This window comes from Scleropages formosus, chromosome 6, assembly GCF_900964775.1.
Source record: "Scleropages formosus chromosome 6, fSclFor1.1, whole genome shotgun sequence".
Lineage (NCBI taxonomy): Eukaryota > Metazoa > Chordata > Actinopteri > Osteoglossiformes > Osteoglossidae > Scleropages > Scleropages formosus.
This window is the reverse complement of record NC_041811.1, coordinates 34,184,215-34,199,611: the sequence shown is the minus strand read 5'-3', so window position 1 is coordinate 34,199,611 and position 15,397 is coordinate 34,184,215. Positions and strand designations below refer to the sequence as shown.

General features: G+C 54.0%; 1 protein-coding gene across 3 annotated transcripts in view; it reads left to right on the top strand.

Annotated features, from left to right (window-relative positions):
• The window catches only part of ralgds (ral guanine nucleotide dissociation stimulator), a 57,253-nt gene extending 42,432 nt beyond the window's left edge, over positions 1–14,821 (top strand). For 2 of the 3 annotated variants that reach the window (XM_029252806.1, XM_029252804.1), the window contains exons 2-18: positions 25–329; positions 1,072–1,146; positions 1,407–1,600; positions 3,107–3,228; positions 3,433–3,648; positions 3,877–3,980; positions 4,074–4,158; positions 4,852–4,929; positions 6,348–6,434; positions 6,581–6,613; positions 6,698–6,819; positions 6,964–7,059; positions 7,697–7,925; positions 8,303–8,377; positions 10,427–10,684; positions 11,501–11,615; positions 12,224–14,821. In XM_029252806.1, the coding sequence (XP_029108639.1) occupies positions 25–329; positions 1,072–1,146; positions 1,407–1,600; positions 3,107–3,228; positions 3,433–3,648; positions 3,877–3,980; positions 4,074–4,158; positions 4,852–4,929; positions 6,348–6,434; positions 6,581–6,613; positions 6,698–6,819; positions 6,964–7,059; positions 7,697–7,925; positions 8,303–8,377; positions 10,427–10,684; positions 11,501–11,615; positions 12,224–12,399 (2,370 nt within the window). In that variant the 3' untranslated portion in view covers positions 12,400–14,821. The remainder of the gene's footprint in view (positions 1–24; positions 330–1,071; positions 1,147–1,406; positions 1,601–3,106; positions 3,229–3,432; positions 3,649–3,876; positions 3,981–4,073; positions 4,159–4,851; positions 4,930–6,347; positions 6,435–6,580; positions 6,614–6,697; positions 6,820–6,963; positions 7,060–7,696; positions 7,926–8,302; positions 8,378–10,426; positions 10,685–11,500; positions 11,616–12,223) is intronic. The other variant, XM_029252805.1, reaches the window with a different exon arrangement.
• The last annotated feature ends 576 nt before the right edge of the window (positions 14,822–15,397 follow it).

Sequence of the window (15,397 nt, the reverse complement as noted above, 5' to 3'; positions counted from 1 at the left end):
CTTAATCTGCCTCTCTGACTGCAGAACTCCACCCAGGAGATTGGGGAGGAGGTGGAGGAGGGGGCCATCTACACCATCACCCTCCGCAAGGTGCAGATGCACCACACGGCCACGAAGGGGCAGCGCTGGCTGGGGGTGGAATCCGACGCGCCGCTCAGCCTGTACGAGACGTGCAAGGTACGCACCATCAAGGCGGGCACCCTGGACAAGCTGGTGGAGTACATGGTCTCCGCCTTTCGGGGAAACGACTCCACCTACGTCACCATCTTCCTGTGCACCTATCGCTCTTTCGCCACCACCAAGCAGGTGCTGGACCTGCTGCTCAACAGGTGAGCTCAGCAGTCCTGGAAGGAAACTGCCGTCACGCCTTTAAATGCGTCGCTTGTGAATCGCAACATCCAGCAGGGGGCGTAGCGCTTAGAGCTGCTGCCTTTGGACCCAAAGGTTGCAGGTTCGAATCCCATCTCCTGCTGTATTACCCTTGCGGAAGATACTTGCCCTGAATCGCGCTGGTAAATCACGCAGCTGTATAAATGGGTCGACAACTGTAAGTATCTCAGAAGTGCGAGTCGCTTTGGAGGAAAGCGTCCGGTAAATGAATGAATCTATATATATTATTTTTGACCAACGCAAATGATCGACATCCGCAGGCGGTGCTTCATACTAGAGTCGCCGAAAAAGCGATGGGCTTCATTAAGTCGGATTCCGTCCGGGATTCCGAGCCCTCGCTTCGCAGCGGACCTGCCGACGACAATCGGCGTTTCCGGAAGAATCCTTAAACGAAATGAAAGTGAAAGTAAAATGCGTTGATGCGTCACGAATGGGTCATACGTTCACGGGTACGTTTATTCATTAGTCGGACACTTTCCTGCAAAGCGACAGCGCGCTATGCCGACAGACAGAGAGATGCGGGCTCGCTCACGCTCACACACACGCACGTGTATCCGAGCGCTGTTAAAGCACCACACGTTACACCAGTGGCTGCATATCAAGCTGTTACAGAAGTGTTTTTAACACCGTGACGTTAATTGATGCGCTGAGCGGATGGACGCGCCTCCCGTCCCGCTGCAGGTACGCCAAGCTGCAGCACCTGAGCGGCGCCGAGGGACCCAGGCTGACGCACGACGACCGCACGGAGCTGAAGAAGTGAGTCCCCGGCGCGTGGACGCATCGACCCCAGAACCTGCTCCGGACCGTGATCCGCTCCCGTTGAACCCTTTCTGTCTGCCCTCCTCCCTCTTCGCCTTGCCACCGAATACAGGCTCTTGTGGACCGATAATGGTCTCGCTGCTTTTTCACGGTCGACCCCTTTAGAGTGTCAGCCGCTCTCTGCTTTGGATCCAGTACAGTGTTGTGTTGTTTCCCCATAATTCATATTCTCCTGTCCTCCCCCCCCCCCCCCCAAGCACCATCTCATCCATCCTGGGCGCTTGGCTGGACCAGTACTCAGAGGACTTCTGGAAGCCTCCGGAATACAGCTGCCTCCGGCGGCTCATCGCCTACCTGCATCTCAACTTCCCGGGCTCGGATCTGGAGCGCCGAGCCTGCAACCTGCTGGCGCAGTTCCACCGGCGGCAGGTTCACGACCCGGAGCAGGAGGGTACGACCGTGGGGGGTGGGCAATCTGCGAATTCAGTCGATGCCCGGTTAGTGCCAGAACGTGGTTAAGGACGGCGCTCTTTTCGACCGCGCCGTTTCTGGACCGTGTTCGCTGATGGTCAGTTTAGGGACCGCGCTCATAGGAACGTGTTCTTTAAAACATGTCTGACCTGCCAGTGGTCTTTCCCTCCAAAGCACGTTGTTTTACCGGTGTACGAGGAATAAATAGCGATATTCAGTAGTTATTTATGAACTCAAACCTAAAACATGCAGCATAATGTGAACTTTATAGCGAACGTTAAATAAAGAGGGGAAGGCCGTATGGTTCTCTGTTTCTTGGTCGGGGAGGGGTAAAAATAGAGTGAAATTAACTGTCAAATAAGATACACATTTATGTTTTATGCTAAAATATTTTGGGCACATTCTGCATCTCGTATGACGCTGTAGACAAAGGAAAGCAATTATTACATATTATGTAAACATATTCTGGCATGCCGGGTGTCGCCGGGTTTGGGGGCGTGACGGTACGGAGCGGACTCAAAAACGCAAACGAAACCTGCATTCCACCGGTATTTCATGTCTTTATTCGTTTTATTTTTATTGCAAGTCTGACACATTTTTAGCGTGTTATCAAATAAACTGCTGCTTGAAATACGTGACCCCTACAGGGATGGTCATTATTCTTGTATAAAATACTAAAATAAATGCATAAAATGTAAATGGTAATTCTTGAAATAAAGGGACGGCCAGGAGCGGAGCGGAGCGGTCACAGCTGCTGCCTTTGGACCCAAAGGTTGTGGGTTTGAATCCCAGCTCCAGCTGTAGTAGCCTTGAGCAAGGTACTTACCTGAAATTACTCCAGTAAAATTACCCAGCTGTATAAACGGGTAGGTAAATAACGGTAAATAGATTAACGGTGTAAGTCACTTTGGAGAAAAGCACCAGCTAAACGAACGAATGTAAATAACAAATAGATATTAAGGGGCACAAGGGTTCACATACTTTCAAGCAGCACTTTATATTAAAGAACTATTAATCGACACTTTGACTGAAAGAGTAGCGGAGCTTCACAGGACCCCTGTGAGCGGTTAGTGAACAAACTCGGTCGCCGGTGGCTCCTCCGTCCCTCAGTCCTCACGTTCGCCGGGTCATAGTTATATCCTGACGTAGAACCTGAAGATATAAAAATGCGACATAAAATATTGCAACGGACGGAGGCCTTTGAGCCGCTGCGCTCCTTTAGGGTTTGTGGCCTGTTTGGACACTCCGGTCCACTCGTTGCTTTTTGTCACTCGGGTTCATCGCACCGTTGTCACGGAGACCGCGGTGCTTGTGGCCGCCAGGTCGTCGGAGGGACGTCCGCCATAGTCCAGGATCGGGCGAGGAGCTCGGACGTTTGACGGGCTCCTCGGGACGCAGTCGCAAGTTGTGGCTTTCGGCGAGTCGCGTGGGCGGAGCATGGAGAGTCCTGACCCCCCCCCCCCACCATGTGCCCCTCTCCCCGCAGTGCTGGAACACGCCAGCTGCCCCTTCGCCATGCTGGAGGAGAACGGCTTCGAGGAGGAGCGCCCCGACTTCCTGGCGTTCGATCCCACCCTGGTGGCGGAGCAGTTTACGCTGATGGATGCGGTGAGAGAGATGGGGTGCAGATGAAGCTGGGGGGGGCGGAGCCAACTCATCGCCGGCGCGTCTCTCCGATGTTTATGCAAATGTTCCCAAACTGATTGCTGTCACATCATTTCCTACCTTTGGGCACGAAGCGCTTTCTGTCTCGAGTCTCTAGTCTCTTCGTTGTTGACCTGTTCTCTTGGCCCCCCCAACTGGTGCATGCAGGAGCTGTTCAAGAAGGTGGTGCCCTACCACTGCCTGGGCAGCATCTGGTCTCAGCGGGACAAGAAGGGCAAGGAGCACCTGGCGCCCACCATCCGGGCCACCGTCACGCAGTTCAACTCGGTCACCAACTGCGTCATCGCCACCTGCCTCGTGGACCGCGCCCTCAAGCCGGCGCAGCGTGCCAAGGTGGTGGAGCGCTGGATCGAGGTGGCCAGGGTGAGGCGCCGCGCTCGCCGGGACGCGGAGACCGCGGAGCTGCGTGACGTCTTCAGGCCGACGCTTGAGATTGTCGCCGCCGCGCTTTCTGTTGCGGTTCTGCTCTCGCGCTTTGTGGTCCTCGTGGTCCGTGTTTGGAAGCGTGTCCTGCTGGGGAGTGGGGTGGGTGAGGTTCCTACACCGTATCAAACCTTTGTTTTTTTTTTTTTTTTTTTGGCTCTGCACCAGGAGTGCCGCATCCTGAAGAACTTCTCGTCCCTGCGCGCCATCCTCTCGGCCCTGCAGTGCAACTCCGTGCACCGGCTGAAAAGGACGTGGGACGAGGTGTCGAGGTGGGCGGTCGCGGGTCGAACGGGCCGCCGGCGGGGCTTCGCACCTCGCGCCGTCGCCTCGCCGTCTCACTGTCGCTCCCGTTTATCGCGCAGGGAGAACTTCCGCATCTTCCACGAGCTTTCGGAGATCTTCTCTGATGAGAACAACCACTCGCTCAGCCGGGAGCTGCTCATCAAGGTGAGTGGGACGGGCGCGGCGCCGGGTGTCGCGTCCCTCCTCCTCGGGCACCCGAGCTGCACGCCGCGCCCTAGGTTCGAATCCCGCCCCGGGTGGCCGGAACTCGCACGCTCTCCGGGTGCCGTACCTTAGTGGGAAGACCATACCGGGGGTCACCACGAGCGAACTGGACTCGGCTCCGCAAAGCCCGCTGGTCGCTAAGGGCTGACGCTTTCGCATATGTATATTAATCGTGCTTTTATTTTTCTCCAGGCTGCAGTGCGGCCTGGAAAGTGAAGTAAAAACACTGTCGCTGTTCAGTGCTGCCTATAGAGCGGGGGTAAACCCATCACACGCGCTACCCTTTTACCGCGGTACTTTCCGAAACCCCACAGCTTCACTTTGAGGAGTTAGTGTGACGTCGATTCAGTTTGACCTTCAGCGGATTTATCGCGTTGCTTGGGGCGCAGATGAGTTCTCGTCACTCGCTTCGGTTTCCCGACCGTCGCAGCTCTCCGCTCGACGCCCAGGATGTGGGCGACCGCCGTGCGAAGCCCTCCCGCGGGCCCAACGCTCCACAGGAAACGAGGGCGCGACGCAGCGTCCGCACTTTGTTGCCCCGTGGGGCAGTGCGGAGAGATGAGAGGCATCACCTGTTGCCGCGGCAACAGGAAGCAACGCGGCTAGACGTAAATGTCCGTGGCTCTTTTACAGGAGGGGACCTCCAAGTTCGCCACCCTGGAGATCAACCCCAAACGGGCGCAGAAGAGGCACCAGCAGCAGAGGGACCTGGTAAGGCGGGTGGGAGAGTCCAGGTCAGAGGTCCCACGGGCTCTCGGGGGGGGGGGACGTGGGGGTTGCGGGGGACACAGCTCTGGGACCCTGAGTGGCTGCGACGCGTTTCCTCGCCGGACCGCAGCTGAACCGTGACGGTGAGGTTGTTGAATGGTGACCATTTAAACAAAGGTCACTGAATTGGAAACGATGGCCATGGAAAGTTCTAGTAAGAAACGGAACTTTCTGCTGGAAGGAACTTGAGTGCTTTGGCCGTCCGCGTGATCACGGGGGACCGTGGTACCAATACAGGCTTCCCCCCACTGAGGGAATTAATCCGTTCCTGAAAACGGTGCGAACAGCGAAACTTTGGTCACCGGAAACCTGCGTAGCGTTATTTTATAAATGTGAGAAATCATCATGTGTTTCCTTTCCATCACAAGGTGTCGATTTCAGCTCCTCGACATTATTATATTGGTCTATAATATTCCATCCGTCCAATATTAATAACCGCTTATCATGAGCAGGGTCGCCGTGAACCGGAGCCCGTCCTGGAAGCATTGGGTGCAAGGCTGGGGTCCAGTCCATCGCAGGGGCATATAATATAAGATATGCTTAGATTAATAATATATAATTAATATCATATAAATATTAGCATCATCGCTAGAGCCAGTGACCACCTTGCATTTGAAGGACACAGATTTAACCTGCTGCTCCTGCTGTTGCACCCTTGAGAAAGACACTAATCCTCAACTGCACCACCAATAAAACGCAGTGCCCCCTAGTGGCACAATGTGATGAAACTTCTGAATTAAGTGTCTGTTGGCGCCACCATGTGGCGGATGCCGGGAATTACGGGCAGCTCTAAATTATTGTAATTATTGTACAATTATCCAGCTAGCAGTGATTTGGAGGCAACAAACAATTAACTTTTTAATTCTGTTCAGTGACAAATAACAGCGTCTGCCGAGGCAGTCGGCCTTTGTGTCTGACACTCGTACGTCGGTGTGTTAGTTCACGCCCCAGAATGTTACTTTGTGTGCAGGAAGCGGCCTTGACATTTATTCATTTATCTGTTGCTTTTTTCCAAAGCACCTTATAATGTTAAGTCACCTACAGCCATTTACCCATTTGTACAGCTGGCTAATTTTACTAGAGCAATTTAGGGTAATAAGTACCTTGCTTCAAGGGTACTATGGCTAGAGGTGGGATTCAAACCCGTGACCTTTAGGGCCAAAGGCAGCAGCTCTGACTACTGCTGTGCTCCCAGCTGTCTTGACGCCTGCGTTGCGATCTAGCTGTGGTGACGGATGTTTGGAGGACGTTGCCATTACGAGAAGGACGCTGGTATTACTGGAGTAGATCGAAGTGCCGCTCCTGTCTCCGCGATGACATCACCGCGGCTCCTTAACCGCGTCTCCCGTTCGTCCCCGCAGAGCGTAATGCAGGGCACCATCCCGTATCTGGGGACCTTCCTGACGGACCTGGTCATGATGGACACGGCAATGAAGGACCACCTAGATGTAAGTGTGCGCCCCCCCCACCAACCCCCACCACCCCTTTTTCTGCATTTTCCACTGTTTCTAAATGCATTTAAAGGACCCTGGAGGAGCTGAAAAAGTAAGGTGCTGCTTTACTGACCCCCTCCCCTTATCCTCCTCCACTCTAGGGGGGGCTCATCAACTTTGAGAAGAGGAGGAAGGTGAGATCATTGCTTTCGTGAGGTCGTCTCAGCAGCCCCCCTCCCCCCGTGTTCTGAGCATCTCTGCCCCCCCGCATCCCGCAGGAGTTCGAGGTCATCGCCCAGATCAAGCTGCTCCAGCTGGCGTGTAACAACTACAACTTCAAGCGCGACGCCCGTTTCCGGGACTGGTTCTCCGCCGTCGAGAAGCTCAGCGAGGCCGAGAGGTGAGGCCGGGGTCACCTCCTCCCCTCCCCCCCCCCCCCCAGGGGGGTGACCTGTTCTGCATGGACACAGCTCCAACACGCGCTGTGCACGCACTCATGGTACGTGTGTGTGTGTGTGTGTGTGTGTGTCCGTGACGCCCGCAGCTACAGCCACTCCTGTGAGATCGAACCCCTGTCCGAATCGGCCAGCAACACACTCAAGGCGAAGAAGAACACGGGTATCATCAAACGCTGGAGCGAGTGAGTGTCCCGCCGCCGTCCGCTTCCTGTTTCTCACACTCTGCGCGTGCGTGCGTGTGAGTGTGTGTTCCTGTTGTGTCCCGGCGCTTCTGCCGCTCTGCTCGAATCATCATCGCATGTCCCTCCAGATGTTGGACAGCGAAGCGAACGCAGGTCCGCTGTCCCTCGTCCACAGCTTCGAAATCCGGAAAGCTCCGCGAACAAAGTGTGCGTTTGTTTCGTTTTCCCCAAACTTTGGGTCCTCGAGCCACCGCACGTCATGAGCGTTTGGTCCACTTAAACGTACGGGTGTTGAGCTTCCGTATCAATATGTGAAACGTGTGTCCAGCTGTAAATAAACATCAGTACAGCTGATGCTCTTTATCCCACTTAGTGTCAATATTCATATATTTTGCTGCACATGTGTTGGACGGGGGGGGGGGTCAGTTATGTACAAGTACCGTGTTAACGTTTCGGGAAAGTAATCTGAAAAATCCGAGTTCCAAAACACATCTGGTCCCTGAGGGCTGAGGACAAAAGGGGTTGAGGACCTGTACTCACACTCACACACACCTGTCCTCATCTGTCCCCGACTGCCTTTACCTGTCTTAACCTGTCCCCGACTGTCCCCGCCTCGTCGACTCCGCCTCGCGCCCAGTCGGCAGCCGGCGAGCGCGGAGGCCAGCGGCGGCGGCGGCGGCGTGTGCGGCTCTCACTCCAAGTCCTTCGACCAGCTGCGCTACGCTCCCCTGCTGGGGGGCACGGGGGGCACCGCCGGGGACGGCGGCGACTCCCTGAGCGTGACCTCGGCCGGTTCCAGCAGCTCCGACGTGGAGGAAATCAACATGAGCTTCATCTCCGACTCGCCCGAAGCCCACGAGAAGAAGGTGAGGTCGGGGGTCAAAGGTCGGGAAAGGACCCCGGCGTCTCCCGCGCCGTCTCGGTCTTCCGATTCTGCTTACAGGAGTTCGATCGGCTTTAAAATGCCAGTGTTGTTAAATGCATAAATCGGTGAAATATAAGTAAATAAATAAAAGATTAATGCGAGGAATATTAGGGAATACAGTAAGTTCACGCTGGTGTTTTGCACAAGGTTTACTGTGCTATGGTGTCGTGTGCTGTGTCTTATGGCGAGTGTGTGTGTGTGTGTGTGTGTGTGTGTGTGTGTGTGTGTGTGTGTGTGTGTGTGTGCGATAAGGCAGCGCAGACACCGGTGCTCCTCCTCTGACCGCTGTTGTGATGCCGCTCTGATTCCTTCCCCTAGAGCTCCACGCCTTCCGTTAAACATTCCAATTCCGCGTTAGGGAAGGGAGGGCCGGTCCCGAACCTCGCTCCTACGGTACTTCACCCCCCTCCACCCACCTCCCGCTCACTCGGCCGCCCGTCTGCATCCGTCGTCTCGTGTGCTTCCACCGGTGTCGTCTTTAGGGCCATGTGTTTCGCGCGGCGCCGGCCCCGGTCGCCGTGGCGACCCAGCGAGCCTAAACGGGCGGGCGTCCGGCGACTGTAATTAATATGCGCATAATTACAGCTATCGAGCGTCAAATGATGCTGCTCAGCCGCCGCTCTGATGCGACGCGCCTTGCGGTTTTGCACATTCGTTTGCTTGAATGTTGAATATCGGCGCCGTCGCCGTCCCGATCCGGTGGCGCCGCAAGCCCACGCTGTGAGCCGCTGCGCCACCTGCTGGACAAGCGGCACAATAAGGGCAGCGGGGGGTAAAGAAGTGGTTTTATAGCCGCTCAGTTTGTAGCGAGTCAAGGACCACGGCGGTAAAATGCATGGCCCTAACTTGAATGTGGGGAGTGTGGTGGGTGTGTGTCAAGTGCACCGTCTAGCGGACTCCATTGGTCCACCTTGTTGCCACTTCCTGTCATCATCATGTCATCGTGTGTGTGCGTGTGTGTGTGTGTGCGTGCTGCTCTGTGCCCGCGACACACAGGGGTCTCCTCAAGACCACGCAGAAGGAAGGGGGAGGGTGACGCGTGACGCACGACGCACTCGGCCCGCCGCGCACCCCCCTCGGTGCCCCTCGGTCCGGGTCTAGTGTGTCAGGGGTCACGGGTACAGCTGTTAGAACAGCTGGGTCGTGATTTAAAATGTGATTGTTGTGCCTGGTTTTCACTGACACACTTTGAAATTGTGTCTCGTACTTCACGACGCTCCTGAAACGACCCCCTTGCTGTTAATAAGCACATTAATAAACTATCAACAAACACATCTACCGGTGGTCCCCGATTTACGATGGTTCGACTTGCGATTTTTTTCGACTTTACGATGGTGAGCTGGCGACAGACATTCGGTAGAAATTGTCCTTCGAATTTTGATTTTTTTTTTTTTTTTTTTCGCGGAGCGATACTCTGTCGTGATGCTGGGCGGCGACTGCGATCCGCATGTCTCAGTGCGTCACGCAGGTGTGCGTATTGAGTGTATTAAATGCATTTTCCACTTACGATGGGTTTCGGGGAACGTAACCCCATCGTAAATCGGGGACCACCTGTACTGTGCCTCTGTGGCATAAACTACACGTTTTGATATTATTAATATTTATATATTAGCACTATTAACAGCTCTTAAGCTGTAAGAACTTAAGCTTTTACACTGGTCCACGGTGGTATTTATGAATTTTTATTTCTACGTTTCTCCATTTATCAGACGCTTTTGTCCAAAGCGACTCACGGTAAACGTGTAATATTTCGCCTACACCTTTTCCTCCCGTGTGACTTACCATGTTAGATACGGTACAGTACATCACCTACAGTCAGTCACTCATCTGTACACCAGAGCAACACACTCTGCTACACACACACAGTGGGCAATTTAGAGTGATCAGTTTACTCAAAACACGTCTCTTTAGACTGTGGGAGGAAACCAGAGCACTCAGAGGAAACCCAGCTGAACATGCAAACTCCACACAGACTGACTGGAGATAGAACCCATGTCTTTGGGCACGGTCCAGGCACTGAGAGATGAGAGCACCGCTCGCTGCGCCACCATTCTTACCATGATTTCCTTTCCTTCCACCTTTCATCGAGTACATTCTCGTTCGATGACGCCATCAGTGCAGAAAAAATGTGAAAGCGGCTCGGCGCCGGGACCGGAACCCTGGTCTCGAAGGGGCCGCGGCAAGTGCTGCTCTTTCGAACTTGACCTTTTCCCTCAGAGCCTTTAAAGGCCCGATTGTTTGGACGCTAAGGTAAATCACCTGGTTTTACTAGCTCCTTCGAAAGGCTGCTGGCCCCTCGGACCACGGTTGTCCCCGCCTCCCGTAAACCCCGAATCTTCTTTATACGCTTCTGATCGCGAACCCCACCCCCTCCCCTCCCTTCCCCTCCCCTCCCCTCCCCTCCCCCCGACCTCCGTCTCCGTGTCGCCCCCTGCTGGCCAGTTCTGGGAGTCCACCTCGCTGTCGTCGCTGGACGCCTCGGCTCTGGGCTCGGGCTCCGGCTCGGGTTCCAGCAGCGCCTCCTCCTCGTCGGTGTCCTCCACGCCGGTGACGGGCTCTCGCTCCCACAAGCGCTCCGTGTCGGGCGTCTCCAGCTACTCGTCCCTGTCACTGCCCCTGTACAACCAGCAGGCCGACGACTGCTGCATCATACGCGTGAGCCTGGACGTGGACAACGGCAACATGTACAAGAGCATCCTGGTGAGTGGGAGGGGCTTGCAATCGGTTTTTTTTTTTTCTGCACGACAGCAAAGTCCTTATGGGACCGTCTTCAAGGGAGGAGACGGTCAAGGCCTTGTTAGCCCCTGTCCCTGGTCCCTGGGAATAACCATGCTACGTAGTACTGTGTTCTAGAACTTTCCACACACTAATCGGTAAAACAATGGAATATAGTACAATGAAGAGTGGTAAATAATTACCCTGCGATGGACTGGCGTCCCATCCAGGGTGTGTCGCCACTCGCCGGATCCTCCCGGAATAGGCTCCGGTTCACCGCGACCCTGCTCGGGACAAGCGGTTATTGATATTGGGTGGGTGCACTGGTAAATAATAAGGTAAAATAATTTTTTTTTCTATTAAAAGTAAGTACACTACAACAACACGTTATATAATCAAATCTGTAGTTAAAAACAAGGAGCACAAAAATGGGAATGAACTATTATGGGTCACTTATCGGGAGCCATAGTGCGGTAGAGCTCCGAGGGCGCCGACAAGTTCGGTTTGCGCGTACGCTGTGGGCAATGCGTCGCCGTACTCCCTTTTTACACCTCTGTGCTCCGCTGACAACAGTAATTCTCCTCATTTATATTATTTTTTATAAGTACAGTGAATGTTCACCACTGTGATCCGTAAAGACACTCCTGTAAGCGACTTACCGTTATTTACCCATTTATACAGCTGGGTGATTTTTCAGGAAAGTACTTTGCTCAGGGGTACTGCAGCTGGAGGGGGATTCGAACCTGCGACCCGTGGGTCCGCAGGCAGCAGTTTTAACCAGTTGTCCCCTGCGTGCTGCAGGTTACGAGCCAGGATAAGACGCCGGCTGTGATCAGGAAGGCTATGGTCAAACACAACCTGGACCGCGAGCGACCCGAGGAGTACGAGCTGCTGCAGAAGATCTCCGAAGAGAAAGGTAACTCCTCTCGCATTTGAAGTCTTTCTAAGCTGAAATGCATCTACGTGGACACTGGTGGCTCTTCGCGCCGCGTCTTCACACGCGCACCTTCCTCAGCTCTTGTTGCGTGTCGGCGCCGGGAAAAGGCGTCGGAATAATTCTTATAATTAGGACCGTGATGAGCGTCGCCGTTGGAGACGCACGCAGGTAACGTCAACGTTTCTGCTCGGGCTCCCAAGAGGGACAACAAGGTACTTAACCTGGTTTGAGCTCCTGCCTTTAGACCCAAAGGTCACCGGTTCGAATCCCACCTCTGGCTGTAGTACCCTTGAGCAAGGTACTTACCCTAAATTACTCCAGTAAAATTACCCAGCTGTGTAAATGAGCAAATAATTGAAAGTAGCCGAGTAGCGTAAATGACTGCGGAGAAAAGTGTCGGCCGAACGAATCGGCGGAAACCGCTCGGCCCCTTCGGCGGTTGGGTTGCGCTGGGAAACACCGTTTCGGTTGCTCTGGACCATCATTTTACCGGGTATCTAAATTACCAAGACTTAAAAGCAGAGGCATGCTGTAACCGTGGCGACTCCTCCCGCGTTGAGTCAACGGTGCCGTATTTCCTTCCACAGAGTTAAAGATTCCGGACAACGCCAACGTCTTCTATGCCATGAACTCGTCGGCCAACTACGACTTCGTGCTCAAGAAGCGCGGCTTCCCCAAAGCGGGCCGCCCCAAGCACGTGGCCAGCTCCACTCTGCCCCGCATGAAGCAGAAGGGCTTGAAAATTGCCAAGGGTATCTTCTGAAGAGCCCACCCCCCTCCCTCGAAGACAGCCGCCCCCCCCGGAGCTCTTGCGCCGACGCCGCCCTCCACTGCCAAAGCCCTTCGGCGGCTCACCGCAGGGGTCCTTCCGCCGACGGAGGCGACAAAACCGCTGGGGACCTACGGAAGGTCGACGGCCGAACGTCCCGTTTCCAGCTGCGCGGAACAACAGTAAACGGGGCGAAAAGCGTGGCCGCGGTGGGGCCGGACTTATCGTTCCGCTTGCGTGGCGGAGTGTGTGCGCCGCGCCCGTCGCTGCGCCGCTCGGGTTACTTCTGCGGAGAGCGGGAGGCCGCTTTGTGTTTCCCGGCCGCTGATGCCCGATAGAGAATAGACGTGCCCTCCCCGCCCCCCGCTGGGCAGCGGTTGCGGTGACGGTACAGCCTGGTGTGTCACAGTGCCTTCCACGGCCGATGCTCTCGTCCACGTGGATCTCGAACCCCTTCTTGGAGGGTAGCTCTCCTCGAAGGGGGACTTAACCCTAACACTCACCGCCTTGTTTCCAGGGCTTTCTTTGGCACCTGGCGAGAGGGAGGAGCCCCTCCCATGCACTGCTCAGACAGGTGAGGCGCTCCCATGATGCACCTCTTTGCTTTGCACACCTCGGACCCGCAGGCTCTCCGGAAGCTGGGGGACCAGGCGTACCACCGAGGGAGGGCCTTTGATCAAATCTGTACCGCGGCTCTCCTGCTTTTACACTAAGGTCCAGCTGGTGCTAACACACACACACACACACACACACACAGAGTTTACAACCCCGGCTGTCAGGGGGACGGGAAGCGCGGCGGGACTCAAACCAGGAGCGGAGACGAGCGAGAGGGGACTCCCCCTCCCTTAAGCACAGTGGTGCTGCTGGAGTTCCAGGACTCTCACCGCGGTACGGTGGGGGCGGCAGGACCAGCGGGACCTTGCTGGTGATTCCGCACCAATGTTCCCTGCCGCGTTCCATGGACTTGCTCGGAATCGGGATTGTGTGTTACCCTCCAAGGGGCGGAGCTTCGGGTTCTGATTTTCTCCATGAGGATCTTTGGTTTCAGGAACACCCCCCCCCCCCCCCCAATTCCATGTGTTGTCACCCCCCCCTTTGTTGGCTTCACACTGTGATGGACACCTAGCCTGCAATGCCCCCCACCAACACACACACGCAAGACAAGACCTTTGTTGCTGGAGTGCAGGGCGTTGTTAAGGACGGGTCTAAACGAGGATCTGTGAACGGAAGACGGAAAGAAGGCGGCAAGAGGGTCCGGGGTTCGAGGGCCGACGGGCGAGACGGGAGAAAGGCTTTTGGGAGAAGAAGTGAGTGAGAGCGACAGGAACTGTGGACCGTTTGTTGGGGACAGAGCCTGGAGACGGAGCGCAGACCGAGCACTGCATCAAATGTAGTCTTGGGTAATGTGTGCGTCAGCAGGTGGCGCTATGGTTAAAGCTGCTGCCTTCTGCTCATGGACCCAGGCTTGATGCCCCCACTCCTGCAATACTCTTGAGTGTGGTACTTACCCTGAAAGTACACAGTAAAAGTTACCCAGCTATATAAATGGGTAAATCAGTGTAAGTAGTTGAAGGCTGTCGGAGAAATGAGCGAGTGTGTGTTCCGGTCAGATACCGCACCATACCAGACGGCACTGGGTCCTCCTAACCCGGGCTCTTTGTTTATACTCTTTACTGTGGTAATCTTGGATTTAGGATGTGGGACTGATGGGAGAATTGAGGCAACAGGAGAATACAGTAGTGTGCGAGAGCACTGAGATACAGTACATACAGTAGGTAGGTGGTGGTGTGTGTGTTTATGGATTAGGGAAGTTGGGGGGGGAGGGGGGGTATTGAATATTCTGAACCTTTGCCAAAGATCTTTTGGGGATCATGGGACCCGATGTTACCCCTCGCAGCACCAGAAGCCCTTTCTCCCCCCGATCCCCCCTTCTCTCTCTGTCTCTCTCTCCCCTCTCGCCGCCCTTACAGCCTCACTTCGACATGCCATCCAAAGTCTGGTGCCATTACTTTCCAGTTTAACAGAAAAACAAAGAGTTTCTAACAAAGTGCAGCGTTTTTTTTCTTTTTTTTTATTTTAACATTCTTTTTTATATTTTTTTCTACAAGAAAGCAGTTCTTTGTAACCTTGTTTGTGCGTCCTAGCTTTATTTATTGATTTGTATATAGTGTCGTTGTGTAACACTGTACATTTTTTTCCCTTTTCCAATGTAACTATAAATTAATATATATAAATACATGTACATATATACAAAGTTTATAACACGGTCATTGTTGGTCCACTTGTCTCCTGGATCCTCCTTCCTTTGCGTTCTTAGTCTCGTCTTTTGTATGACGGATCAGCCTGTCGTCCCGTCCCATCCAAGCCCTGTTAATAATTGCCATCCCATAATAAATGCCTTCAGTGTGAACCAGAAGCTCTGTCTTGCTTCAATGACTTTGTGTTACGATGAACATCACACCAGTGTGCGAGAGATCGGTTTCCTTGGATTCGACTCCACTTGGTTTCGTGTTCCGCTGAGTGGTGAAGCCCGACTGAATTTACTGTGTTGACGGAACCAGTTTACCTCCCTTTGTGAGCTTGCAGTGGGGTAAAGAGAGCAGAGAGCCTCATATAACAGGCAGCAGGGGGCGCAGTGGTTAGAGCTGTTGCCTTGCCTTTGAAACGCCTAGGTTTAAATCCCATGTCTCTTGCTGTTGTACCCTTGGGAAAGGTACTAACCGTGATTTGCTCCGGTAAAAATTACTCGGCTGTTAATGGTAAAACACTAAGTAGCATAGTACACATACCTCACGCTGAAAGTGGTCATGAAGAAAAGCGTCGCTTAAAAGAATGATGATATTATTAGTAGGAACAATAACAACAGTAATAAAAGCCCTGCAGTAATTAAAGGCTGCACACATTTATTTAACTGCTTTATTTAAGTAAATAATCAGGATGTGCACCTGAGCGCCTGAGTATTTTTCACTCCAGTATTTTTGGGAAGGTTCAC